This window comes from Mus caroli, unplaced genomic scaffold, assembly GCF_978045245.1.
Source record: "Mus caroli unplaced genomic scaffold, Mus_caroli_1 scaffold_5, whole genome shotgun sequence".
Taxonomy (NCBI): Eukaryota; Metazoa; Chordata; class Mammalia; order Rodentia; family Muridae; genus Mus; species Mus caroli.
The window spans coordinates 107,475,515-107,492,916 of record NW_028227260.1 but is presented as its reverse complement, the minus strand read 5'-3'; the positions used below and the strand labels follow the sequence as shown (position 1 = coordinate 107,492,916).

The following is a 17,402-nucleotide window of genomic DNA, read 5'->3' as shown; positions in this document are numbered from 1 at the left end:
TTGTTATCTCTCAATAAGTGGTTTTTTTATTGGTAATTTATAAATATATCCAGGTCTTTTGTTATCCATGGATACCATTGTTCAGGGATTTGAAAATACAAGATTTGCAATATCTAATATCAAAAACTTCTAGTATATGACTTTTAGTATCAAGTATTCCAACATTCAGGGCCTCCAAAATCTTTAATGTCCAGAGTAACCAATGTTTTCAAAATTCCAAGCCTTCCAGTGTCTCCAAAAATCCTGTGCTTATAATGTTTCCAATATCTAGGGTTTCCAGTGGTGCCAGTACCAAGGTCTTCCAACATCTCCAGGTCTTCCAGCAACTGCAAGTCTTCCAACACTGACAAGGTCTTCCAAACAATCATGATCTTCCAGAAAATATGTCTTCCAGATGATATATGTCTTCCAACAACCTCAGAGTCTTCCAGTAGATTCAGTCTTCCATGGTATCTAGATCTTCCGTGGTATCTAGATCTTCTAGGAAAATCTGTGTCTTCCAGGAAAATCTTTGTCTTCCAAGTGATCCATGTCTTCCAGAAAAAAAATCCACGTCTTCCAGAAAAATCCATGTCTTCCGGGAAAATCCATGTCTTCCAGAAAAATCCAAGTCTTCCAGAAGAATCTATGTCTTCCTGAAAAATCCATGTCTTCCATAACAATCTACATCTTCCAGAATAATCAACGTCTTCCACAAAATCCAGGTCTTCCAGAAAAATCTCAAGTCTTCCAGAAAAAAATCCAGGTCTTCCAACCAGTCTATGTCTTCCAGAAAAATCCAGGTCTTCCAGCTCATCTATGTCTTCCATCAGTTCAAGTCTTCCAGATGCCCATGTCTTCCATTAAATCCAGGTCTTCCTGGATCTATGTCTTCCTGAAAATTCATGTCTTCCAATAACCTCCAGGTCTTCCAGCCAAGATATGTCTTCCTGAACATGTATGTCTTCCTGAAGATTAATGTCTTCCTGAAGATTGACATCTTCCAGCAGAAAATCTTTGTCTTCCATTAAATCCACATCTTCCAGAAAATCCATGTCTTCCCAAAAATCCACATCTTCCCAAAAATCCACATCTTCCAGGAAATCTACGTCTTCCCAAAAATCCATGTCTTCCTGAAAATCCAAGTCTTCCTGAAAATCCAAGTCTTCCCAAAAATCCATGTCTTCCTGAAAATCCAAGTCTTCCCAGAAATCTAAGTCTTCCTGAAAATCCAAGTCTTCCTGAAAATCCAAGTCTTCCCAAAAGTCCATGTCTTCCCAAAGATCCATGTCTTCCCGAAAATCCATGTCTTCTGGAAAATCGAAGTCTTCCCAGAAATCCAGGTCTTCCGGAAAATCAAAGTCTTCCCAGAAATCGAAGTCTTCCCGAAAATCCAAGTCTTCCTGAAAATCCAAGTCTTCCCAAAAATCCAAGTCTTCCCAAAAATCCAAGTCTTCCCGAAAATCCAAGTCTTCCCGAAAATCCAAGTCTTCCCGAAAATCCAAGTCTTCCCGAAAATCCAAGTCTTCCCGAAAATCCAAGTCTTCCAGAAAATGTAAGTCTTCCCAGAAATCTGTCTTCCCAGAAATCCAAGTCTTCCCAGAAATCCAAGTCTTCCTGAAAATCCGAGTCTTCCCGAAAATCCAAGTCTTCCTGAAAATCCGAGTCTTCCCAGAAATCCAAGTCTTCCTGAAAATCCGAGTCTTCCCGAAAATCCAAGTCTTCCTGAAAATCCAAGTCTTCCTGAAAATCCGAGTCTTCCAGAAAATCCAAGTCTTCCTGAAAATCCGAGTCTTCCCGAAAATCCAAGTCTTCCTGAAAATCCAAGTCTTCCCGAAAATCCAAGTCTTCCAGAAAATCCAAGTCTTCCTGAAAATCTAAGTCTTCCCAGAAATCCAAGTCTTCCAGAAAATCTACGTCTTCCCAGAAATCCAAGTCTTCCCAGAAGTCCAAGTCTTCCCGAAAATCCAAGTTTTCCCAGAAACCCAAGTCTTCCCAGAAATCGAGTCTTCCCAAAGATCCAATTCTTCCCAGAAATCCGTGTCTTCCCAGAAATCCGTGTTTTCCCGAAAATCCAAGTCTTGCCGAAAATCAATGTCTTCCTGAAAATCCAAGTCTTCCCGAAAATCCAAGTCTCCCTGAAAATCCATGACTTCCCCAAAATCCAAGTCTTCCTGAAAAATCCATGTCTTCGTGAATATCCACGTCTTCCTGAAAATCCAAGTCTTCCCCTGAAAATCAAAGTCTTCCCAGAAATCCATGTCCTTCCAAAAATCCATGTCTTCCTGAAAAACCTATGCCTTCCTTAAATCCACATCTTCCTGAAAATCCACATCTTCCTGAAAATCTACATCTTCCTGAAAATCCTCGTCTTTCATAAATCCCAGTCTTCCCAGAAATCCAAGTCTTCCGGAAAATCTATGTCTTCCTGAAAATCTACGCCTTCCACAAATCCATGTCCTCCTAACAATCCAAGTCTTCCTGAAAATCTACGCCTTCCACAAATCTACATCTTCCCGAAAATCCACATCTTCCCAAAATCCATGTCTTCGGGAAAAATCCATGTCTTCCAAGGAGTACATGTGTCTTCCTTCACCTCCAAGTCTTCCAGCATCTCCAGGGCTTCCAGCATCTGCCTGTCTTCCAACATCTCCACATCTTCCAGCATCGATATGTCTTCCAACAACTGCGCAGTATCTCCAGTGTATCGGCTTTTTGACATTCAGGTTTTTTGGTGTCTGCCGTATCCAGGTATTGAAAATTGTTTCATAGTTTATTTTTTCCCAGTATTTCCCTAGTTTTGGGATCTTTCAAATCCAATCTTTTCCATCTATGCCTTTTTGAGTGCAGATATTTTAAGACTAACCTGTCAACTATTTCTGCTTTTAGTAGAATTAGTTTCAAAATATTTAATAGCACATTACCTCTTATAGAAAAAGTTTTGTGGGCCAACAGTAGTAGTATTTGTGATTGTTTGATATTGAGAAGTGTATATTCCTTAACTTTTAGGGATTATATTAAGAAAAAAGGATAAAATTGATGCAGTAATTTTATAATTTTGTTAATGATTATATTTTGGTAGTCAGTTATGCTCAAGCACAAGTGAAATTTTTCTTTTAGTGAGAAAATTTCATACTTAGACACTATGTTTTTATAATATAGGTAAAGATAACAATACCTATTTGTCTATTTTGTCTCTTTTAATATTTGTCCTTATGTGATAATAATAATAATAATAATAATAACAATAATGATAACAATAATGCATTAACATTTACTTTGTCCAGGCACTGTTCTAAGATCATTACATGCATCAACTCATTTAAACTTCACAAAACATTGATATAGGAGTTTTTATTATCTTTGTTTTACAGATGAAGGAACTGATATATAATGGTGAAGTAACTTGTCCAAAGGCCACAAAAGTAAATAAAAGAGCTAGGATTGAACCAAGCTTGTCCATTTCCAGAATCTACCATTCTACCACTCTGTTCTTTATTATGTCTGACAATGAAAATCAAGATGAGTGTGAGGCTAAAAAGTTTGATTGTTTCCATACTGTGAATAAAATATTTTTTAAAATCTCCTGTATACACACACTCATAATTAACCTGTCACTGTCAGAATCTTATTTTATTAGACTTATCCTTCAACAAGCTACTACTGTATCATCCCTTGCTCATGTATATGAAAGTTGGCTCAAGTATTTCCTAATACTAGGCTTGAGAGTAAGGAGACTATGAAGTATTGAGTTCAAATATATCTCATTTTAGAATCACAGTCACAACTTCATGCTTTGAATTTTAATGCTTGCACATTTAACTTTCCCTTCCATTTTAATATCTTGTCAATCACCATTCTCTAGTTATTATCTAGATCACTTACTATTAGTTTGTTTTGACCTCCAGGATATTCCTGTTTTTCCAAATATCACTGATTCCCTGAGTTCCTGACCACTGCCTTGTATCCACCTAATGGTAACTACAACTTAAATCCCAGGATGGTGAGCTAGAGAGCTAGTGTTTTTGGTTCTGTAAGTCTCAGCTCTCTTCAGGCATTTCTAGCAATGTGGCTGCTAAAGCCTCTGGCTGGTATGAAAAAAATAAAAGCCATATAGTAAAGTTATAGTTATACAAGTAGTATCTGAAGATTTGCAGTCATCTGTGTGATAATAAAAAGTAACAACAATAACAAGTGAAATAGCAGTAACTTTTGAATTAGAGTTGACAAAGTGTTATCACTTCATTTATTCATCCATCCATTCAATAAAATTTATTGAGCACCAGATTTGTGCCAGGCATTTTTAATGGAGCTTACAATTAATTGGGGATTCATATAAAGTACAGACAATTATCAGTTGTGGTAAGGGCATATAGAAAAAGTAAACATAAGATGCTGTGAGAGTTTTCAAAGTCACACAGAACATTCCTGTAGAAGTAAAGTTCACGGTGATACTGAAGAAGCTTTATTTGGTTGGTACAGTAAGCTTGTGATGTAGAGAAGTTTTACATCCATTTTGCATAATAAGGGTAACACCTATGGCATTGAGGTGTTGTTTGAGCTTCTTTTACCTTCATTAGTCCATTCTTCCTTAATCAGGAACATAGGGAATTTTAACATTTATCCAAAGCATTTATCCAAATTCGGTTGAATATGATTAATGCAAGCTGGGTGTGGTAATACATACCTATAATCTCAGCATTCTATGGTGTAGAGCAGACAGATTAAGAATTCAAGAATCCAAGGCCAGATTGGCTTACCTAACAAGAATTTTTTTTTTTTTTGAGACAGGGTTTCTCTGTAGAGCCCTGGCTGTCCTGGAACTCACTCTGTAGACCAGGCTGGCCTTGAACTCAGAAATCCACCTGTCTCTGCCTCCCAAGTGCTGAGATTATAGGCATGCACCACCACCACTTAGCACAAGATCTTTTTTTCAAGGAAAGGCAGATAATTTTCATAAGTCAGTGATGGTCAGGTGGTTAGATGCATTGAACTCCGAAAAAGGTAGATAATTCATATGTAATGATGATCCGCATATTAATGGCTATTATAAAAATGGGAAAAACTCATTAGACTGTGTGTGTGTGTGTGTGTGTGTGTGTGTGCACGCACACACACGCATAAATGTGTAGTTACACTATTGTTTGTGAGTGCACATACACATGTGTATACCTGTGGAAACTAGAGATGAGTTTGAATGTCATTCTTCAGAAGCCATCTGCTTTAATTTTGTTTCTTTCTTTTGATCCAACATCTCTCATTGGTCTAGAGTTTTTCAATTATGTGTTCATATGTCTTTGTCTCACCAGTGCTGGAATTTTAAGGGCACACCACTAGATCTAGCCATTTAAAAATATAACCATGTTTGTAAGACATGTACATTATTGGCTGAGTTATCTCCCCAGTCACTGGCTCTAGCTTTAAGGGAAAAAGAATAAGTAAAACATGTTAATTTTATATAATATTTGTGATTAAAATATTTACAGTTTGTAAATTAGGTAATTCTAATTCTAGTTTTAAAATCAGCTTAATGATATAAAGTGTGGCTGCAGCTCTTCTTAAATATATGATCAGAGACAAATGACCATTAGAAAATATGATATGCTTATCATAGTATAAGAAGGATATGTGATTCTTTTCTTTATATTTTTTGTTTTCCCCAAAGTTCTTACCATCCAAATAAATCTTATATTGAAGAAAAACATTTAAACAGTTGTATTCAAAGTTTATTACTTACTTAAATATTAAAAATATATGTAACTATGTATTATTGCGAAATTTCAAAATATAAAGAAACAAAGTTAAAAAAGTATATCCTCAAATTATCTAAATCTCACAGAAAAACTTTATAAATATTTTGGTGTATATTCTTCCAGAATTTTCAGTGTTTATGTATTTTTTCAGAATGAAATGATTTGACCAATCTGCAATCTATTTTTTGACTTAATGGAAGTTGTAAATTTTCACAACAGTAAACTGTGCATTTATGTTATGACTTCAATATATGATATACTTATTTGTCTCAATTTGGCATACATTAAGTTCCTTAAAACATTTTAGTACTATTAAAACATGCTATGGTAAACATATGTACAGTACAAGTTGTGTAGAACCCACATTGTATCATATTACATGTAGTCAAGTTTATACTTATTTGAAAACTTGTTTAGATAATATTTAAAATAAATAACTAAAATGAGAAGTTACTGAGTCAAATGTTGTTAGCCTTATCGTGCTTTATCACAGAAAAAAATTACAAGCCATACAGATGCCAAACATTGGAGACTGTTAAAAGAAATTCCTGGTACAGTATATGATATATACTTTCCAGTGGTGCTGGTTTATACCAGGAAGAACATTTACTAAAATGGTACTTTGTTCACAAGTTGTTGGCAGTAAGAGGAGCATTCTCTCTCTCTCTCTCTCTCTCTCTCTCTCTCTCTCTCTCTCTCTCCATATATATATATACCTTATAAATATATATCTTTGGAAAAGGAACCCAATACACTCTAAAATTTTAGCAGAAAAAGTTCCAAAAGGAGGCCAGGCTAGGCATTTATTTATTTATTTATTTATTTATTTATTTATTTATTTATAACCAGAATGGCTCAGTCTGTAAAGTACCTGCCCATAAAAGCATAATGCCCTGAGTTTAGATGCCCAGCACCCACATAAAAATGGCAGTGGCTATCTGAAACCAAATTGTTGAAGGGCGGTAGAGATAGACAGAACCTTGGGGTTCACTATAGCCAGTCATTCTAGCAGATTCTATCAGCTCATTAAGAGACCCTGTCTTAAAGATGTAACCTGATCATAAAGAATGCTTGAAATGCGAGTTTGCACACGTGAATGTGTATCTGAATGCACATATGCACATACTCACACAAACATATATACACCCTCACACACAAATACATGTTTATGGTAAATGATTAATAAGGTAGTAATATATTCAGTAAGAATTGAAAACATTGTTTCCTAATATCACTGCATAGAGTTAGCTATAATGATTTGACCTTTTAAATGGTTTGTCTATTAATGTCTATCATTTGTTGAGTGTTTCACAAATAGAATTATTACATATTGTTATATATTAATAAAATAACATTTTGTATTGCATTATTAGTATTAGTGGGTATGTGTGCATGTGTGTGTGTTCATATGTATATGACAGGTCAGAAGAAAATACTTAAGTCTGTTTTCTCCACAGATCATGAGGGGATTGAGCTCAGGATGTCAAGTTTAGCAGTAAGAACCTTTCTTTATCTGCTGTGCATCTTGCCAGCCTGAAATCCATTTTTTAGATAGTTACAGTACATTGCTTAGTACAAATTGTATTCCTATTACATTCTTTTCACATGATGTGTGTTTAGGATTTAGGCTTATAGCATTTTGTTGTACTTATAGATAATAATATGAAGAGTATTTTTGAATCTATTTTGTCTACTTTTACAAGTTTTTATTTTTTGATAAGCTAATAACTTAGAAATAAAAGGTCTACATCAAAATGTTTGAATTGAATTGCCTGTCTTGCATGCTGGCTGCTACCATTCTATTTAGCTTATATCAACAATTTTGATGGAAATAATAGCTGGACATAATTTTCCTGCATTAACTAATAAAGTTAATCATCTTTTTCATATATCCATTTTTCTTCTGTTGGAAAATTTTCTCATCTTATACTTTAATTGTGTCATTTGTCTTTGTAAAATTTAATTTTAAGAGCTCTCTGGATAGTATAGCTGATTTCCTCTTTTCTGATACAGATTGCAACTGCAAATGCCTATCATTTTCTGTATGTATTTGAGGTACTGGTTTCCAGAAAGGTAAATTTTATTATATAAAATAGACAAATATTTCATTCTTTTCTATTTTATTGGTTTTGTGCTATATTTTAGTAGGATTATAAAATTATTTTCTCATATTTCCTTCTAATAATTGTATATTCTTCTTGCTTGATACTTTAGACTCCTTAAATTTTGCTTTCTTTTGTGTGTCTGGGTTTACTGAGAAATAGGAAGTTAAGTTTTCTTTTCAGAAAAGATAACGAGATCTCCAAATGTCATTATTTCTACACTGAACTGAAATTCTATCTTAAAATATATAGGTGAGTTTTTTTTTTTTTGTTGTTGTTCTGTGGAAAGTATTTAACGATTATTGAGGTTAGGAACTCATTGATTTATTAGCAGAGGCCTGATATTTTTAAATATGACACCAATGTTGTTTCCTTCATTATTCATCTTTTCTCCCATTTCCCCCTTTTTGTGCATATGTGACTTTCATGAATTTTAGCATCAACTTCCATTGAAACATACTTTTGAAATGCCTGAGAGCTTTCAAGTTATGGCACAAATTGGCACATTTACATTCATGAATTTGTATCCAGATACTTATTTTCTTTCTTCGTTTGTCTAATTTTGTTGTAGTCACAAACAATTATAGGCCTTTTCTTTGTTTTTTTTTCTCTCTAAATACGTAACTGTTATTCTAATGAATGATACTACATCTTTTACTATATATATATATATATATATAGTTTTATGCATGTATATAATTTGTAACTATCAAGTCAAGATAATTAGTATCATCATCTCCTCAAGTAGTTCTTTGTTTTGACCATGCTTCTGTTTTGTGTATGCTTATTTTTGAACATACTGATTTATTCTGTGTGACTGTTGTTGGTAGTATTACAGTTGCATTTTAAAAATTTATTATTTATTGTCTTAACATTTATCTTATGTTCAGTCATCATATTTAGCTGTTTCTACTTCTAATATTGTATTTTTTAGTTGAATATTTTTAATTATGATGCACATAATCATGTCCATTTTAATAGTGAAACATTAGCCTCTTCTCTGATATTTTTATATGATGTTTCCTTATTACAACATTAGTAAAGACTTTATGACTCTTAGAATAGTGCATACTTATATTGTTGAATAAAGAACAGTAATCTCTTTTATTTTATTTTTATCTTAATAGAAATTTGTTAGTGTTTCATTTACAGAAATAATTTCCATTGATTCCAATATATGCTTCTTTTCATGTTATATAAATGTCCTTCCATTCTTTTGATTTATTAGGAATATGTATAGAATGATACCATTTTTTTTCTGGTGTCTTTGAAAATTATTATCAGGATAAAGTATAGTTATTCTCTTTAATTTATTAATGTAATTACTGTAATTAACTGATCTACTTTACTATTCTAGGACTAAAAATCTTACTTGGTAGTAGTACTTTGGTATGTCTCTGTTTCATTTAAAAGATAAAACTCTATATGAACAGCTGCTTATAGAAAGCACCTCTTTCTCTTTTCTATAACATAACATAATACACTGGGGAGGGAGAAGATTGTGCAGGGATCAGAGAACTGGTCACCCAGGCATTGCCTTGTTGCCTTTGGAGTTAAGATCCCAGTATACATACAGCCCATCTATATGCAGTAGTTTCATACCCTGCCTTTCACCACACCATCTGTATGTCACTGTGTTTGTGCAATGCAGTGCTGGGATGGAGCCTGGCCAGAGCTTCCTGTATGCTGAATATACGTTCTGCCTCCTGAGTCACATACTCATTCCCTTCAATTATATTAGAAAGATAGCTATTTTATCTCAGTTAGCTTTCAGTTGGGGTTTTGTTTTTTTGTCCTTTTTAAAATTTCTCTAATTCCTACTCATGCTATTTCACATATGGAGAAAGTATCTCAATTGTATATAATATAATATAAATATATAATATGGATAATTTCTTTGCATCTTATATGTAATAATTTTTCCCATAGACTATTGATGTATTTTATTTTTGTTAAGGTAGTATTTTATATTGCTCTTCAGTAAATCAAACATATTATTTGTTCAGTTTTCTATTTTTGTTTGCTTGATTTAAAATAAAATAAGTGTAAAATCTTCTATTTAATTATTTTGTCAAAATTTCCTCTTTTAAATGTCCCCTTTTCAAATAAAACATAATACAGTATTTTTAACTTATAACAAATTAAGCTTTTATTAATCGATAATTAACACAATGAATAACAGGTATGACTTAGATCTGGCATGTCTCTTGATAGTCCACATCATAAAAACTTGTAATCAAAATTGTTAGTATTGGGGGAAAAAGGAAACAGATTTTATTTCATCTGAGAATATTTGTCACTGAATTCATAGTTTGAAAGTTCACATTAATTATACTTGATATTATTTGCTCATAATTTATTTTGGAATTTTGTTATTTTTTCCTTTCTACACCTGTCAATGTATATGACACCTTTTATTTTTGAAGTTATAATTACTCCCTTCCCTTTCCTTCATCCAAACCCTCCCAGTCTCTTTCAAATTCATGGTGTGTTTATATATATATATATATATATATATATATATATATATACACATATATATACATATATACACACATACACACACATATATATGTATATATGAATATATAATACTGGGAATATATATAATATGGGAATATATATATAATACAGGTATATAATGTATATTCCTATATACAACCTCTTCAGTCTATATGTTACTTGTATATGAGTTTTCAGGGCTGACCATTTGGTACTGGATTTCTTTTATCTATAATTATTAATAAGTTTTAAGTATCACTATTATTGTAATGTGATTATATTGATATATGTATATGTTTATTTATATACTTTAATATTATAATTTTCACACTAAAGATGTTTATAATAAAACTATCTCCTTTTAAATGTGTCTAGTGTTTTTTTTTAAATTTCCTTTGTGGGCTCTCATCACACAAATTTTATGCTTTACAATTATTTACTGCTCAGATAGGGTGGAGATCAGAGGACAACTTGGGGGACTTTGCTTATTACCTTCCACCATGTGAGTTTTGAGACTTAAACTCAGATCATAAGACTTTGAGATATGTGACTTTACCCACTGAGTTATCCCATCAGACCTCATAATGAAAAATTTGGATCCTATCACCAATTTTGTGATCCCTCACTACTGTACATTCTGCTTATTAAGGTCAAGATTAAACTCCATAAGGGTAAACACCTTTAAATACCAGTTTTCTAATGAAATCCCAACATCCAGGTTTTCTGTAACCCTCTTCATATACCCACATCTGTTCTAGCCCATGGTTCATCTATGCCAGCAGCCTGGCTTCTTTCCACCTCGAACATCAGCATTTGTTCCTTGCTCTATTTAATTCATTTGTTCTATATTTCTTTCTGAGGCTGCTGTGTGTGTGTGTGTGTGTGTGTGTGTGTGTGTGTGTGTGTGTGTGTGTGAAAGAGAGAGAGAGAGAGAGAGAGAGAGAGAGAGAGAGAGAGAGAGAGAGAGAGAGGCTGTGTATGCATGTATAGTGTGTGTGTGTGTGAGTGACTGTGTGAGTATGTGTGAATGTGTGTGTGTGTGTGCTCTTGAGGGACTTTTGTTTATTCCTTCCTACTAGTTTCCTAAAAGGGGACATTTATATTTTCAGGAGAGCTAGAATATTTAGATCACAAAATGATTGGAAGTGATATATTTTTTTTACTCCGAAAACACTCAAGCATTTGATATATATTGAAAAAGAAACATTTTGACCATATCTAAAAGTAGTCTTTCACCCTAAAATAAAGGTTTTATTCCACTCTGAGTAACAGTGCTGACTTTCTTTACTTCCATTGACATCTTTTCTCAATTTCTCTACTCTGCTATGCTCCATAGCATAAAAATCCATCCTTCATCTCCAATAGAGGTGGCTTGCTCATGTCAGTATTCAGTTCCTGACTTTAAGTTCTTTCCAAATATTCTGTCAGCCACCCCATCCCAGTGCAAGAGCTCACCAGAGCCTCTGGTCTGATTTCAGTTCATGTCATCCATCTTGTCATGAATGAAGCCAAGAATTCAGGGCCTTAAGAAGAAAAAAAATTCTGAAAAATACCATAAGTCAATTTTAACTTGCCCTAACTCCTATAAAACAAATTCTCTAGCATGTTTAGGCTTTTACAGCTCCCCACTATCATCTGCCACAATATGGGGGTGATAGGTAGAGTTCCAAACAGTACTCTCATAAACAAAGCTGAATTTTCCTTTCCTACTGTTAAAATGATTTATAGTAGGCTATTTCTGTCTATTTTAGGACTTCTGTTTAATAGTTTTCTTAATAGCCACATTATGATAAATTATTTAAACAATGTATTTTCCTAATTACCACTATTATTACTCCATTGTTTTCCCAACATACGTTTTCCATTTTTAGTAGACATACTTGTTTTTCCCCTAAAGAATAACACAAAGTTTATATTTTCCTGTCTCAGAAAAGCTTCTCTTGATGCCTAAGGTCCTGGGGGGAATGTATTTACAAGTGTTTCAACAGAATGTAGTTCAGACACATCTCAGCTCACTGTTGTACCGTTACTCACTTTTACCTATGTGGACTTCCTGTCATTTCAAAAGAACATACTCAATGTGCATCCCTCCATCTTGAACCATCTTAAGTCCTGTCCTTACCAGCATCACGAAAGATGAGGTAATGCTAAAGTTTCTATGTGATATATGCCTTCCAGTTTGCCATTTGATGAGGAGGTATGTTGTGATTTAATGCCCACCTGTTGCTAGCCTGATACAGAGCTTATCTGAAGATTTCCATCAGACATGCCCATGTTGGAGATTTCACAATCCCTGAAATTCAACTCTGGGAGACCTGATACCCTCTTTTGTCTTTCCTGGGCACCCCATATGTGTGAGATCTATACAAATAGACAGACATATACACACAAAATAAATCTTTTTCAAAAACACAGTACATAGGCACATCAAAAGAATATATACATTTTGAAAGTTCTGTGTATTTCATTAAAATGGAGCTACTACTATTTTAATTTCATGAAAATAGCTTCAACCTTTAACTCCAATTTCTTAATTTAGAAAAATGCAGATACGTTTATCTCAGTGTCATGCCAGTTCATATTTGGCAATTAGTAACTAAAATATCAGAACATGTAGTAAAATTAAATACTGTAGTTGTCAGACATTAGTTTGTTTGTTTTTTTTAAACCCAACAACCTAAGAATGATTTTTGGCCAGGGGTGATGGCTTATACCTGTAAAGCCTGCTTGCTGCGAGGTAGTGGCGAGGTGATTTTTGAGTCCAGCCTGTGTTTTATGATAAGATTTGAATACACTATGAGGAGTGGGTAGATTTGCAAACACTTGTATGTTTCACTGTCATTTGTTTGACATAAGCACCAAATCCTAAAATATCAGTTTTAGATAATCACATTTCAATAGGTGCTTTATGTTGAAAACATACTCACTGTTTTAATTCATATTGTCTATTGTAACAACATAACATAGCCTTAGTCACTTATAAATAATGGAGGCTTGGAAATTCAAAAGGTAGTATTTGTGTGTGTGTATGTGTGTGTGTATGACAATGGTTTGCTATCTGTTTTTAAGATGGTACTCTGATTGCATGCACCTCATTCAATGAAAAGGGCAAGGTAGATATGTAAGTCCTCACTCATAAGAACATGGAGATATCTATTTTCATGACCTAATTACATGACAAAAGTCATACTTCCTAATAATCACACTGATGATTAAATGTCTATGCATGAACGAGGAACAAAGGTATTCATTCTGTAGCCTTTTTTTTTCTTCTTCTCAAACCACCCCTACCAATGTACATTGTGGTGTACCACCTATGTAGATTGTGGTGTGCATGTGTTCTTCAGATTTAATTTAATTTATTTTTTTAAACGATCTGTGTGTGAGTTTGTGCTCATGCATGTAGGAACCAGTCAGAGACTAGAAGAGGATGTGAGATCCCTGAAACTAGAGTAACTGAATTCAAGTTCTCTTCAAGAGCTATAAGCATTTGTAACCACTGAAATGTCTCACCACTTGCATACATGGTTCTTTATGAACAACAAAACAAAACAACCCAAATCAATCCTATAAAAGTTGACTCTTCATTCTGGTTACTATTTAGTATCTGCAGGAATCCAATTTTGAGTTGGGTAACTTAATAGTGTCCCCAGAAAAGAAATACAGTCCCTTAATTCAAGACTATGTGATTGCTAGAACTTGTATTATCTATCATTGTACTATAGCATACACTTTACATTTCAATGGCTTAAATCAACCTTTTATTTTTCATGAGCCCGTGAGTCACTTGGACACATTTCTTGGCTAGCCTCATTATATATCAGAATATAGCTATAGACAAGTGGGAAATTCTGGTGATAAGCCTTAGGCTTTCCCATGTTTTGCATGTCTAGGAGCTTGCTTGAATGATAATCAGCACTCATTTTTCTTACTCATGCTAGCCTAGACTTGTTCTCAAGGGATGGCAGGATTCTAACAGGGAAAGGAGGCAGGTATATGACTTAAGGTCAATAGAATGGAAGTGGAGGGCCTACAAAGCCACATTGCAACAGGAACAAACACAGAAAGTCCATAAATTGTGGCCAACATCACAATTAATCCACCACAGTTAGCCTTCCCTTTCCAGTTGACCTTGTTTGTCTGTTCCACATGCAGATTATTCTGTTCCCTTCTCAAGAATAAAATGGGAAAAAAAACAACCACAATAAACGTTTAACATCCAGAAAGAAGAGTGTAAATCAGATAGCAGTTACTTACATTAATAATTCAAAATTAAATAGTGGGGAACAAATAGACCCCTTAATTACTGTATAGTTGTAACGACTGTAAGAGGCCCTACTTCTCATTGCTCTTCTTGGTTCTGCCATCTAAGAACATCAAAGATATATATATATATAAAATGCCTTGTCTATTGTCTTTGACCATTTCCAAAGCAAATGTTGAGCCTTTCTTAGCCTTGCAATCGGCTCATGGAAAATTGAGAACCAGATGTATTTTTTACGTTTTGAATTCCTTATTCTGACTTAGTCTAAGTCTAGTGTCTAGATAACACTTTTACCAATGTCTTAGTATGTTTTATCTGCCACATGCATGCCTAGTGTCCAAAGAAGTCAGAAGAGGGTGTCAGATCTTCTGTAATTGGAGTTGCAGACTCTTGAGCTACCATGTGGGTTCTGAGAAACAAACCTGGGTATTCTGCAAGGGCAGTCAATGCTCTTAACTGGTGAGCCATTTCTCCAGCTCTTTTATTTTCAACCTAGTAAGCTTTAGATCTTTTATAGCATCTCCAAATTTTGCTTGTGAACTGGCCAGTTGTTTTCTCAGCTCATATTCAACTTGCTGTATTTTATCTTACACAGCTAGGAGCATCCAATTAAAAAAAATGCAAAGTGCTGCATGAAGAGCTCCTGAGGCAAAGTGAGAATTTCATTAGAAAAGTTTTCCATCTCCTAAGCTTGCCCCAAACTGCAGCTCCTCTAGACTTTTAGTGTGCTGAAATACAGGTTGATACATGCATAAAGACAATTGTACCAACACACTTTAGACGTTGGTATTATTTTTCTAGTCACTACCTGCTCTCATGCCCCAGAGATAATGCTTTACAGTATTTTTTTTTACCATTGATTAGCATGTATTAAATGTACATATTAATGGAGTTCAGTATATTTCAATACATGTATACACTGTCTACCAATCAAACCCAGTGTTTATTTACCTCCCAATAAAATTTTGAAACTCTAATTATTACTTTATACATGGAGAAAGACTTGTTTAGCTATTAACTCGCACAATAAGAAAGGAATATGATGGCTGGATTTTTGTGTGAATTAGTTCACTTAGCATAATGTTCTCTAGTTGGTTTAAATCCTTTTTTAAAAATGTGAATGGAATGGCTAATTCTTTTTCATGGCCTGCAAAAAACAATCAACAATAAAGACACATGTGGACAGAAAGAGGAATGGATAGATATGATATTTATGCAAGTATAAATCAAAACTGAGCTTAAGTAACTACTCTTATATCAGACAGATTAAGAGACAAAAACTCTAAACAGAGACAAAGTTGTTACATAATTTTCAATGGTTAAATCCAACTGGAAAATATAGCAATTATAATTGATTGATACTAGAGTATACAACAAACAAACATTGGATATAAAATGTGACATGAATTTAGAGCAATAGCAGTGGGTGACTTAATACACCTTTATAGCAAATAAATACAACATCCATGCAATGTTTTTCCAAATAATCTTCAGAATTAAACTATTCTATGCAACAGTACATTGTCACATAATTCATATTTTTGTTTGGCTGTACCCAACATAAAATTACCAAACTCTGTATCAGTTATTAGTTGTTATGTAATCATCCCAGAACATACTGTCATTAAATAGCCATTTATTGCTGCATGAAGGTATGGAGATTGGTAGGGAATAGTTTGTAATCTTAGCTGCTAGACTTATGCCTCTACTTTGTGGATCAGGATGACCTAGCTATACTTTTATATGTACATCACACTCATGGATATATATATATATATACACACATACATACACACACATATATATATATGATGTGTATATATGTATGTATATATTATGTATATATATATACACACACAGACATAGGTGTGTGTGAGTATGTATGTATGTATGTATGTATGTATGTATGTATGTATACATATATATGGAGAAAGAGGGGGGAGGAAAAGAATATGGGAGGGAGGGGGAAGAAAGGAAGAGGGAGAGAGAAAGAGAGAGAGAGATTATATGTCTCTAGGTTGGCCTCAGTCAGTTACATCTGTAAAATCTAATTTTTGTTCTACATGTTCCTTATTAGCCTAGGCTTACCCTCAGGACACCCAAGAGAGGGTGTAGAAATGGCCAAGTTCTCATTATGCCTACAGATAGGATTGGAACACTATCATTTGTTCACATACTAGTGACTAAAACAATTCACAGGGCCAACTCTTATTCAAGGTTGAAGAATCAAAAGTCACTTTCTGATGAGAGGAACTGCAAAGTCACATTTCAAGACATGTACATTAACAGGGGCCAGCAAAGCAGTCAAGAAAATTCACAAAGCACTACTGTATGATTTCACTGAAAATTCAGACCGGCTTGTCAGGCTCTGGTCTTAGTGCTAGGACATGGACAAGGTCAGTCATTTGTTCTCAACTTTCCATTTAGAATGACTCTTCTTCACTCCCACCCGTCCCCTGGAGTAGGTCAGGTTTTGGCCCTAATCTCATTCTGCCTTCCAGTGTGGCTTTACTTGGTAATTGTCTTTCCAGCCCTTGATTTTCTGTGAAGTTTCTCATGTCACATGTCTCTCCCTGCTGTTCTCTATATGCGTCATTAAACCTGGGCGAGAAGAAGCTTTGAGTACAATTTCCCTGCTATTAGCTGACCTTCTCTTCAAATTTTCATTGTCTTTCCCCACAAATACCTTTGTATAAAAGTCAATTCATAATATCTGTTGGGAATTTTTCCCAAATCAGAAACCACTTTTAACATTTAGGTTTCTGAAAAAGCATTATTTTTTTTTAAAGAAAGGCAGAGTGC

At 34.1% G+C, this 17,402-nt stretch overlaps 2 protein-coding genes across 3 annotated transcripts in view; one reads left to right on the top strand and one right to left on the bottom strand.

Annotated features, from left to right (window-relative positions):
- Positions 1-17,402, top strand: part of LOC110286137 (melanoma-associated antigen 1-like) — a 168,403-nt gene that overhangs the window by 67,385 nt on the left and 83,616 nt on the right. The window lies entirely within an intron of this gene.
- LOC110287174 (cerebellar degeneration related 1) lies at positions 843-2,543 on the bottom strand. Its single transcript, XM_021153816.1, is given in 4 exon segments — positions 843-1,554; positions 1,556-1,985; positions 1,988-2,385; positions 2,473-2,543. Coding segments are annotated over 4 exon segments (1,611 nt in total).